General features: G+C 42.6%; 1 protein-coding gene across 3 annotated transcripts in view; it reads right to left on the minus strand.

Moving 5' to 3' along the window:
* The window catches only part of ATG7 (autophagy related 7), a 186,838-nt gene that overhangs the window by 108,780 nt on the left and 65,720 nt on the right, over nucleotides 1-12,338 (minus strand). For all 3 annotated transcript variants that reach the window (XM_077276844.1, XM_077276843.1, XM_077276845.1), the window contains exons 15-17: nucleotides 10,098-10,213; nucleotides 9,002-9,077; nucleotides 8,543-8,623 (exon numbers count right to left, since the gene is read on the minus strand). In XM_077276844.1, the coding sequence (XP_077132959.1) occupies nucleotides 8,543-8,623; nucleotides 9,002-9,077; nucleotides 10,098-10,213 (273 nt within the window). The remainder of the gene's footprint in view (nucleotides 1-8,542; nucleotides 8,624-9,001; nucleotides 9,078-10,097; nucleotides 10,214-12,338) is intronic.

Raw genomic sequence — 12,338 nt, forward strand, 5'->3', positions numbered from 1 at the left:
GAACAAAAGACTTTACTGTCCACATTTCAAAAGGAGAACAAAAATAAAATGGGAAAAATAAAGGTTTTGAAGGAGAAGGCTAAAATTACATACATTTTTGATGACAGCTCAGTTCATCATCTCTGGTGCATTAATATGATTAACATTATATTCTTAGAAATAGATTCCAGAAGTATATCCTTAGAAGGTGAGCACTTATCTATCCAATTGCTCATTTTGCCTTTCTACCCAGTTAATTCTTCTCTTTTCTGTTAAGTCTATGACATCACGCGATTGAAAACGGACTAGCTGAATCCTTCTAAGCTCTATGTAGAAGCAAGAGGTCAATTTTCCCTGTATGAGTCATGAGTCATCACTGTAAAAGTCTATGGCAGAGGGGAGGAGGGAGCAGGTGGGTCAGGAGTTGGAGGGGAATGATAAATGCAGGGATAAGAGACTTCCTCTTTCTACATAGAGCAGAGAAAAGAGGATAATTAGCTGGGTAGAAAGGCAAAATGAGCAATTGTAAGTACACAGTGCTGTATAATATGACGACTGCAATATATTAAGAGGATCAAAACTTTGATGGGAGGAGGAGGAGGGCTTCTTTAACAGCACACGTCAAGATGTATTCTCCAGCTGTCCCAAAGAGAATGAAGGTAACGTTAAGCTGGCCATACATTAGGTGGCTGATGGCCAAAACAAGCTTCGGCTGATCACAGAACTGGTTCCTATGCTCTCAATAAGAGAGCCCAACGTCGACCGGCGGAATATCTCCAAAAGAAAAATGCTATCAGCCAAAGCCATCGATATTAGAAGGTTCATTGTATGGGGGCCTTTAAGGAGCACCGGTCAAGCATGTGCACTAAACAGGGAAAAGAAGTTCAGAGAAGAGCTACCAGGATGGTGAGCGGACTGCTAAGTATATCCTATGAGAAATGGTTAAAGGATCTGGGAATGTTTAGCTTGAAAAAAAGAAGGCTAAGAGAATATTTAATAGCCGTCTACAAATATCTGAAGGGCTGTCACAGTGTAGAGGGATCATATTATTCACATTTGCCCATGGAAACACGAGAAGCAATGGAATGAAACTGAAAGATAGAAAATACAGATTAGATATTAGAAAACACTTTTTGACAGTGAGGGTGATCAATGAGTGGAACAGGCGGCGAGTTCTCCTTCAATGGAAGTCTTCAAACAGAAGCTGGACAGACATCTATCTGGGATGGTTTAGTTTACCAAGTATTGAGCAGGGGGTTGGACATAATTGTCCTGGAGGTCCCTTCCAACTCTAACATTCTATGATTCTATGAGTCTTCCATTCAGCTGACCAGTGTGGGTCCGAGTGGCTGGACTTCCACCAATCTAATAGATAACGTCTTTCTACCGCGACACACATTTGAATATATCTTCACAAACCTAAAGTATGAAATTTCACATTGAATGAAACTTTCTTCTCCTGTACTGGTGCCTTATCAAAATGTCATTAAAAGATAAATCATGAGAATTATTAGGAAGGCAAACTTTATTAATATTTTACTAGATAAGCCAAAGAGCATTTACCTTGAATAATTATCGCTCCAAAGAACAATCGTCTTGCCGGGAACGCGGGCGGATGATCAGCCGATAAGAAAGCAAAAAACGATTGCCCATCTGGTGGAACGATTTTTCATCAGGCTTAAAAAAATCATTGCTCTTGGTGGCGCATCGTCCTGTGTAAACAGGACATGGCGCTGCCGAGAAAAATAGCAGCCTGTGCGCACTGAACCAACTTATTTCAGATCTTTCATTTTCAGAATTCCCAATTCATCAGAAACTCTGACTTTACTGAATACATATTTTTCCATTAACGGAGATACATGGCAGTTGGTGCACGTAGAGTTTTATGCAGAACTGTAACTGATGTTTCAGGAGAACTTGCAGCAGAACGTCTGTGTCGGCCTCTAACTCCTCCTCCTCCATAGAATTTTATAAGCACCAACTGTCATCTTCTATCTCTGGAATGGGAAAATCTGTCCTCACTGAATAAAGATTTTATCCATGAAATGAAGGGGAAATCTCAATCCAGAAGGAGAAAAAAACCCAAATTTCTCTGATAAAGTGTATTACAAAAGTTAATTATTTTCATGTGTTCTATTGATTTATGAAATAAAAATAAAAATTACAGTTGAGCTTTAAACATACGCTACGCTAAATCTTGTCCATTCGGCCATCAAGTGGCAAACGGCCTTGAAAAGGTAAAACTACCACTAGTGGAGTTGATAAGTGCACTTGTATGTTCGGCGTGCTCGGAAACATGCTCAAGTCACCGCAGCTGCATGCATGGCGGCTGTTCCGCAGCCACAACACACGCAGGGATAGCTTGTTCGTTAGGCAATTCCTGCATGTGTTATGACTGTTGAATTGCCATGAGACATGCAGCCGCGGCGACTTGAGCATTTTTTCCAGCATGCCGCACATACTCGATTAGGACTCGAGCATGCTTAGATAACACCTTATCTGAGCATGCGCGCCGAGTAATCGAACCAGCAGATTTCAGTAGGACCAGCCAACCACCTGAGGCGTATGGCGGGCCGACAGGTGTCATCGGGGCATAGAAGAATCGGACAAAGTTTGATCCTTTTGTTCTCTCTACAGGTACGCTACCACCAAGGCGACCATTGTTAGGTATAGAGGAATTGGTGAGAGATAGCTGCTGGTGAAATAAGCCTTTTACAGCTAAATCGCACATATTTGTGACTTAATCCATTGTTTTTTAGGAAAAACGATTTAAGACTTTGTCCACTGGCCTAACCTTCCATATGAAGCACACAGAAATGACAATAAAGAATATAACTGGAACATTATGCTAATATGCTGCAAAAGTCATTCCAAGAGGTAACGAGGCAGAGCCACGCTGACCATGACCCCAACATCAGTTTTATTTTGCTACTGTACAAACAGATTAGCAGATCGTAGTTACCAGCAAAATGAGAGCAGCAAGCAAAAGCTTTTCAGCAAACAAAGAAATCTGATATTTGTGATAGATTAAAAACCAGTCATTCTGACAACACTGGGAACGTTCGTCAGACAGTTTGGTCTTTCCAAATACTTCATTCTTAATACCGTGTACTTAGTTAAAGGGAAACTCCAGTAATTCCCTAATCCTGTAAACTCTCTACTGCATTATTCATTAGGGACACCATAAATGGGAGCAGCCCAAAAACAAACATTCTGGTGATTGATTACCGTTTCGTATAAGTTCAAAGCTACCATATATGGAGCCATAGTATAACACCATATACATTTCAAAGGCAGCCCCTCCCATCCAATAAAAAAAAAAAAAAAATTGGCAGTGGATCACTACAGTGACATACGAGGAGAAGGTACCGATGTGCTGCAGTTGAAGCTCTGCCAGTTAAAAAATTGGCAACAAATCCATAGTAAACGTCACCTTTCACAACAGAACATTTACCAGTACCAACTGAGAAGAAACTTTGGAGAGGACGGCTTTCACTAAAAAGGAGCCATCACGTGTACGCAGACTTACTAATAAGCAATGCTGGAAACTATACCCAAATTGGCTCTCTTCCAGAAGGATAGAATATGATCGTGCATCAGCCAGCTCATACACCCATTTCTAGGCAGCACACTGCACAACACAGGCTCCTCATCCAGTTAACCAGCGACCTGCTCTGCGCTGATGAGGGGCAAAAAACAAACAGCGCTCTAGAACTAAGCTTCAGGTCTGACTGATGTTAGAGAGTAAGCTTTGTTCTAAAGAAGGGCTTGTTTGCCAATAAATAAGCTTCGATCCAGTCTACTTCTTAGGCCGGGGTCACACATGCCAGAAACTCGCACGAGTCTCTCCCCTCAATACCCGGCACTCGGACCGGATCGCTCAGCTACATAGATATACATGCAGCAGCACACTCCGGTCCAGAGTGCCGGTGTCCGTGCCGGGTACTGAGGGGAGAGACTCGTCAACATAATAATATGTCGACAGTGAGGGTTTTTGTTGTCTCCATGGTGAGAAAAGGGCGGATTCTAGAGATGTTCTTTAGGTGTAAGCGGCACGAGCGGGCAAGAGATTGTATGTGGGAGGTGAAGGAGATCGGAGTCAAACATAACACCCAGACAGCGTGCCTGCTGCCGGGGTGTTATTATGGTGCCACCCACGGAGAGGGAAATGTCAGATTTAGGGAGGTTAGTAGAAGGCGGGAGCAGAAGAAGTTCAGTTTTGGAGAGGTTGAGTTTCAGATAGAGAGCGGACATGATGTTAGAGACTGCGGACAGACAGTCAGTGGCGTTCTGTAGTACAGCGGGGGTAAGGTCAGGGGATGACGTGTTTAGTTGTGTCATCAGCATAAAGATGGTACTGAAAGCCAAATCTGCTGATGGTCTGTCCAATTGGGGCTGTGTAGAGGGAGAAGAGAAGGGGGCCAAGGACTGAGCCCTGAGGTACCCCGACAGTGAGAGGAAGAGGAGATGAAGTGGAGCCGGAGAACAGAACACTGAAGGAGCGGTCAGAAAGGTGGCAGGAGAACCAGGAGAGAGCAGTGTCCTTAATGCCTAGTGACTGGAGCCTAGAGAGTAGGAGAGGGTGGTCAACAGTGTCGAAAGCTGCAGACATCACCATAAATATCTGGAGTTGAGCGAATGATCTAAATAATCCTCAAATATAAGTCTTATTAAATCTAATCCTTCTATAAATGAAATTAAAGCACAGAACCTCTTTCAACAACATAATATTTAACCAATGAGGCAGATTTTCACCAATTGGAACAGATTGTCTTAAGTAACAGACATACAGTAGACTTTGCAATTATCGTTAAACTTGTATTCCAGTGATTTTTTATTTTATCCTGTAACTAGTTATATATATATATATATATATATATATATATATATATATATATATATATATTTTTTTTTTTTATGAAATAGAATAGACTACAATACTCAGGTTCTTGACAGGAATGCCAGAAACTTCTATCACAGTCACTAATGATGATTAGACAGCTCTCTTCCCATAGTTAGAGCAATGAACATCACAATTCAGCTTCCATGACTTGTCAATTAACGTGTATAGGAAAATAGAAAAGGAAGAATGGTCAAAGTGTCTTTCAAGCAGACAGTGATGGTACTGGCTCTAGCTTAGAATATGGTGATGTACTGATAAGTTATGGGATTTAAAGCGGCGTGAAGAGAGGCAAAGAGGAGGCTGAGCTGCAGGAATGCAAGAATGAAGAAAAGTGTAGAGTGTGATTGGTAATTAGAGGGGGAAGAAAGGGGACATTGAACTATTCCTTTAACCATATTTTATAACCATTACTAACACTGACCTACAAAGCCATCTAAGACTTATAACCTCCCAATATTTTTCAACATGTAATATTGAGTCCTCACAAGACCTCCATCTTTCCTCCACCCTTGTACATTCCTCACCCAATCGCCTTCAAAACATCCCCAGAGTATCAATCATTCTCCAAAATCCTGTGCACCAACACGTCTGATTGCCTTCAACATTCAGACCCTTCAGAGAGAACCAGAGAACCTCTCTCTTCAAAGACCACTTACAACAATCCCCCACTGCCCCCTGACCATCCTGACCACCGGAGATACCTACAGTCTCCCTTCCCATTACTCCATGAACTGAAAGCCCGCAAGGGCAGGGTCCTCACCCCTTCGTACCACTCTGTCCCTGTTATTTTGTTCCCTGTATTTTGTATGTAACCCCTTTTTACATGTACAGCACCACGGAATCAATGGTGCTCTAAAAAGAAATAATAACAATTGCTTTTACAGCTAGACCCATATATGAACTGTATATTAGCATGTGCTCGCCTTCAGGCGGACCTCCAACAATTGCCACTAGCTGATTGGTGGAGGTCCACCTGAAGGCAAGCACATTGACCAGCCTGGGGACATCCTGGCATGCCACCTGTATAGCCTTCTCACATCCTGGAGCAAAGAACTGCATATAAGCACCCATATAGTAAATGGCTAGTTAGAGAGGACATGTCATTTGCTCAAAAAAAAGGAGTTTTCGCTGTGCTGCTCCAATGCAGAGATATTCACATTTGTTCCTTTTGGAGTGCAATATGGGACATCTAGGCTTATAGTTCAACTGGGCGTTTCTTCAGAGTTTTCTCTGGTGGGGGGGTACTTTCACCCCTAACTACCAGATGTTGCCAAACACAGCTCGGCGGCGTCCGAGACTGCTAGATCAGCTGTCGACCTGTGATTGTCAATACGTCTGGGAGGGAGAAGTTGAAAATGTGTGTCCATCGGGAAGACTGAAGAAATGCCCAGTTGGCCTGCAAGTAGAAATTTCACATACTGCGCTCCAAAAGCAACTCATATGAATGTCTCTGCAACGGAGCGACGCAGCGGAAAAAGGAATAAAGCAGCAGAATCAGGGGAGCACAGGGATTTAAACAAATCTTTAACATAAGCGGAGAAGAGTTACAGTTCATGCAAAGTGCCATACCCCTCTATTGACCTCATCCTCTTGCATATCTAATTTCTCAGAGGAGCATTGCATGGCCTAAAAGTCTCCTTACACCGACTTGGCAATCCCCACAAGGAGGAGAGATGTGACCCCTTTATTCTAGAAATTAATTCCACTGATCGACATATATGAAATGATATACGGTACTTAAAGGGCGGCAAGTCCTCTACGATGGCGCTAGGCATCATTACTGAGCTGTGTTACACAAGCTTTCGTTACCATTTCTTTTGAAGCAATGTGGATGAAATTTACACAAACATGTTAGAACACAAAAGCTACGATTTGAGCAAACATCAAACCCTTTAACCTAGTTTTTGCAGAAATCCCCCGTCTGCACTCACAATCCAATTTCCTTCAAATGTTCAAATAGTTCCAACCAGTGGAGGGAAAGCCAGTGGGGAATTTGGCAAGCGCTGAGAAGGGAGATAAAAGACACATCTGGCTGCAAGAAGAAACATGTGTAGGGTAAAGTCTTTATAGGAACACATCTTCTTCAGCCATAAGAATGAGATCCTGGCAGGAGGGAGTAGCTGCGATCACCCAACATCACACAATACAACTTCAACAACTTTTAGGATTACCATTTTTCTTTTACAAAAAGTAACAATATTTCTGGACCTTTTTGAAATAGGGATTTTTGTGTACTCACCGTAAAATCCTTTTCTCCAAGTCATTCATTGGGGGACACAGCTCACGGTCTGTGTCCCCCAATGAGGCGAAGGAGAAATAGGGATTTTTGTGTACTCACAGTAAAATCCTTTTCTCCGAGCCATTCATTGGGGGACACAGACCGTGAGCTGTGTCCCCCAATGAGGCGAAGGAGAAAAGACCTAATGTGTACTATTTCTATTGGACCAAGCTTTACATCTTTGTTTCCTCCCTTAACGACTGCATGCAGTGAGCGCTGTGAGAATTCACAACTCTGCAGTCACATGGAGGCAGACTTGTACGCCAAGCCTGGACAACCCTTTTAAGATTGCAATCGTCATTCCTTTCTTCATTTTCAGACCTCATGATTATTCCGTTTTCAGCATGATTAATGTTCCAGATTTTTCATTCGTGGTAGTCTCTCCCAGTAATATAGGCTGGATTTGGGGTCTGTGAGTATTCAGAGTGCTGCTTTTTTAGGGATAAGTGGACCAATGGAAATTTGGGTTTGTCAGGTTAGACCAAACTTTAGTCCAAAGTTCAATTCAGGTACCAGAACTGTGCCCGAACGTGACCCAAAACGTCATAGAAATCAATGGGGGCCCAAATTTAGGCTCTGTCTGTCTCTCTTCTTCCTGAAATGGAAAACAGACTTGCAGAAGAAGTCCATGCTTGGAGTTCAGAATCGGACACTAGATTTCCATAACGAACCCTGAACTTTACAGATCGGGTTCGCTCATCTCTACTGTTCTTATATCAGCACAGCTTCTATCCTGCACTCATTTCCTTTCCATGGGCTTTCTTTCTTTTCTACTGCCTGTTTTCTTTACTCTCGCCAAGATATTTCCAAAATATCGATCCTAACAGTAAATATTGACCCTTTAAATAACATTAAAAGATGACAAAGGTCCTCCATACACTTTAGATGGCTGACAGCTGAACAATGGTTTAGCAGCTATTTTGGCCGGCAGCCATTTTGTCAGACTTCTCCATACACAGCAACACTGGCTCGGCCGAGTGCTTCCATGTTCTCTATGAGAAAGCCGCTGCTAGACAACTCTGGCAGAGGCTTATTTCCTAGACAAAGATCAGCAGTCCAAGCGCCATACAAATGCTCGCTGGGAAATAAAATATGTAAATAGCCTCTTCACAGGATCTCCCATAGTATCGCGACTTCCAATAGATGCCATCAGTAAACATCGGCCCTTTAAAAAGGCTCACATTGCGCAAAAAAGCAAGCCCTCCTATGGATAAGTAGACGCAAAAAATAAAAAAGTGATGAAACAAGGGGAAAATTATCTCTGACATTAATAATCCTAAAAAAAAAAATGTGTAATTTCCAAAAGACTGACTATAAAAGTAGTATAGCAAACATAAATGGAAACAATAAAAAGGATAGAAATGCAAAACGCAGCACGTTACCTTTACAGAACAGGCTGTACACTTGTCAAAAGCCAGGCTGACAGGCAAAACATTGTCAAATCTTGATAAGAAACCTCGAATCTGGGGAATAAAAAATGAATAAATAAAACAATGTTCCCAACATGACTAATAATCCCTTTACGTTCAGTCTGAGCAGTGGACTGAAAAATAAATGATACCACAGCGCCGCCTTGTGTACGAGATACAGAATGCACTCTGCAGAAAATTGAAAAGTAAAAAATGTTTCATACATGTAATCATGTGTAGTGATAATCTCCTGCTGATAAACCGCTGATTGTATTGAAATAGCAAAACACAGCCCAGTAAGTGACACATCACTGGAATCCGAGACTCTGTCCCTACATTATGCTGCCCTCAGATTACATAACAATGTAACAAAGTGTGATTCTACACAATATAAAGGTATGTGTCATCTGGTATCAATAAGAGTACAATTACCTGATGTGGTACGAGGCCCAAGGAAGTCGGGGGCTCATTCATCCGGTCATCACTGCTACTTGCCACAGCGTAACCTCTGAGAAGATAAAACATACGACCTTTGTACATTCCAAAGACGAGATACATTTAATATTGCCAAATAATGCAACTTGTGAGTCCACAACCATTTTTTACTTTATCCTTATAGCGGTTACAACTCGGCTTTCCTGATACACAGCGCCAACTCTCCTGCATATTCATACAGTTAAAGGGATCAGGTCATGAGAAATTAGTCTACTCAACAAATGCCACAAGGGCAAATTATTCAATCTAAAAAAATTGTGGCACATTTATCGCAGTGGCCGATGCAGACGCACTCACTGGGACCAGTGATTGGCTGCAGTGGTCATTGTGGAGCTGTAATCGTGACATGACAATCATCAGGGGCAGTGCCGGAGAGTCGGCACTAGAGATATGACCAGCGAGTAAACCTCTGTCTGTTATTTTTGGCCCTTGGGAGTCTATTAGCTATTTTATTATTTCTTGGGCTAAACTCTCATCAAAGGCTACCTTAAAAATAGACATTTCAATGGATTTTTCAAAATTTAAACATAGTACCTCTTCCAATTGGCGCCACTCCGCTGATTCTGGAACAGCTTTTCTTTTTCTTCTGTGTCGCTCTGTCCCAAAGTTATGCCCCCTGGAAATAAAGATGCAAGTTTTCTCTTCAACTAACTGGGCGTGTACCTGAGAACTTCTCTGTGGGTGCGGCCGTGTTTTGATTGGCCAGTATCAGAGCAGTTCTGTGATACACGCCCAGTTTTGGTGGAAGGGAAAATTTGCATCTTTCTTACGAAGGGGCATAACTTTGGAACCTTGGGGCGCAGACGAAAAAGAAAAACTGTTCCAGAATCAGAGGAGCATCGGAAATTGGTGGAGGGACACAGTTTAAATGTAAGAAATCAAGTAAAACAATCCCTTAAAATGATAAAATTCTGGCTGCTTTTCACAAGAGGAAGCAAGTCCTGCACAAACTGAGCCACCGCTCAATTAAAGGCCATTAATTGATAGTTGGCGCTCCAAGAAGTGGGACCAAAGGCACAAATGCCTAACTTACCCTTCAGGATGCTGCAAAACGGACACCATAAGTTCCACTGCTAAAGCTCCAGCGATCATGGACAGCCCTGGCCGGCTCACAGTACACTGCTGGTCCAGCGTGCGGTCTCTCGTGGACTACAAGAAATAAAAGACGCTTTTGAAGTATAACTAAACGCCAGGAAAGAAGGAAAAGCACTTGGCGCGGTCATGCATTAGAAGGACACAGGCTCAGTTATCTTTTACATTTTTCCCCATAAAGCATTCAATAGGAAAGATGGAAATAATAGAGGATTGAGCATACCAACATACGATATGCCTAATCCTCATTTCCGCTGACCACACTCATTAGGGAACAATAGGTCATTGGATCCTGCCAATGTTTATGGGATAATGTGATAGGTCAGCATCAATTGTCCAGTAGAGACAAGCGAATCGATTTGCAGGACCCTGGTCGGTATTCTGTGGCTACTAGCCCTAAGAACTGCCTCCTAAATGATGGCATCCACGGCTCCTTATTTGATTAGTCGACCTGGTGTAACCTTATCGTTGAGGTGTGACAGGCAGGCTAATCAAATGAGGAGCCGTGGATGGCATTAGGTAGGGTCCCAGTGGCCACGGAATACTGAACTGGCCTCTGGACGTGGGCTCTGATAATTTATTTGCACGTCTCTATTGTCCAGTTAAAGTAAATTATACTTATATATGTGTTTAACAGTAGGTGGGACAACTTACTAATCGCCCTAAGTCTTGACAGCCTCTCCATTTCCTGCCCTATGCTCTACAATGGAGAGTGTTTCCTTATTGGCATGTCATCAGTGCTGAGGGCGGCTTAATTTTTTTTTTTTTACCAAATAACAAAATTCAAAGTGAATGAACAGAAGATAAATCGAAATAGAATCAATATTTGGTGTGTCCACCCTTTGCCCTCAAAACAGCAACAATTTTTCTAGGTACATCTGCACAGTTCTTGAAGGAACTTGGCAAGGAGGTTGTTCAAAACATCTTGGAGGACTAACCACAGATCTTCTGTGGATGTCGCTTGTGCAAATTCCCTCTTTGATTCTGTGTGGGATTATACATGAAGACAGTGTCCTTTGTCGACCTCTGTATCTATGGTCCAAAAAGTTGCCATTCCTCAAAGCTGGCAAATATGTTAAACCCGTTGAAGCGCCAGAGCAGCGCGAAACGGCCGTCGTTTTGCTTCCACACTCCTTTTGTGTATACACCCCCGTGCCATGAAGATAACTATGCAATAAAGAAATACCTGCACTGAAGATTGATGAGTGCGGCCGCTTTCTTCCCAATGTGATTTACATCGGCATTTTCTCTGGAGTCGGCACCCGACATCAGCTGGCCAGCTTGCGCTGATGAGCCGGTGTGTTTGCAGAGTGCAGAGCTGGTGGTGCGGTCAGCTGTTTTCTTTGTGAAGTGGCATAGATGTGACTTAGATTTCTCTTTTTTTCATTCACTTTGCATTTTGATTGATAAAAATAAACTATGTACACAGGACTTTTCCAGCACTTACGTCATTGAGTAAGTTACATATACATTCCTCAATACTGAAATTGCAACACCAAGAAGTCATGGAATTATGGAAATCCCAGGATGGACTGACATCTCAATGACGTGCAAAGGATGAAAAACTGGAAATAAAATTTTCAAAACAGCTCAATTTATTAATTATAGAGTAAGAGAAACACGGACAGAAGTCCTCGCACTTGAAGCCTTGGCTACTATTAAGGAGGTTATTAGTGACTGAAAAATCTTCTGCCGTGCATAATACACTTGGGAAAATCAGCAAGATCCTCCGCTGGCAGCGCTCTTTAGAATTTGCCGACCAGGAGGCAAGTCTGGGGATGCTGCAGGCCGTGGTTGCACATTTGGGCCACGCACGCTGCTCACAGTAGCACAAGCGACACAGGTGAAAACTGACTCGTGGTTATACGAACTACCCAATGTAACGCCAAGATGTTAAGAACATTCAGCTACCGTACATTATGCCACAGAACCCCGTAATTCTGGGAGCAGGAACATTGTGACATTCCCTTATGAAGGTGGCCTTCAGACCAAGCACTGGCTATCACTGCAGCACTCATCATTGAAGAGGATAGACCTCCTTTCCAGTCTGATTGGCCATCTTGCTCTGCACCATGATAGCCTTTGACAGAGGTGGAGCAATTTTAATTACGAGACCTCCAAGAGGGAATGTGACATCAGTCCTTACTCCTAGGATCATGGTGTGGTGTAGCATAACGTATAG

This window comes from Ranitomeya variabilis, chromosome 8, assembly GCF_051348905.1.
Source record: "Ranitomeya variabilis isolate aRanVar5 chromosome 8, aRanVar5.hap1, whole genome shotgun sequence".
In the NCBI taxonomy this organism is placed as follows: domain Eukaryota; kingdom Metazoa; phylum Chordata; class Amphibia; order Anura; family Dendrobatidae; genus Ranitomeya; species Ranitomeya variabilis.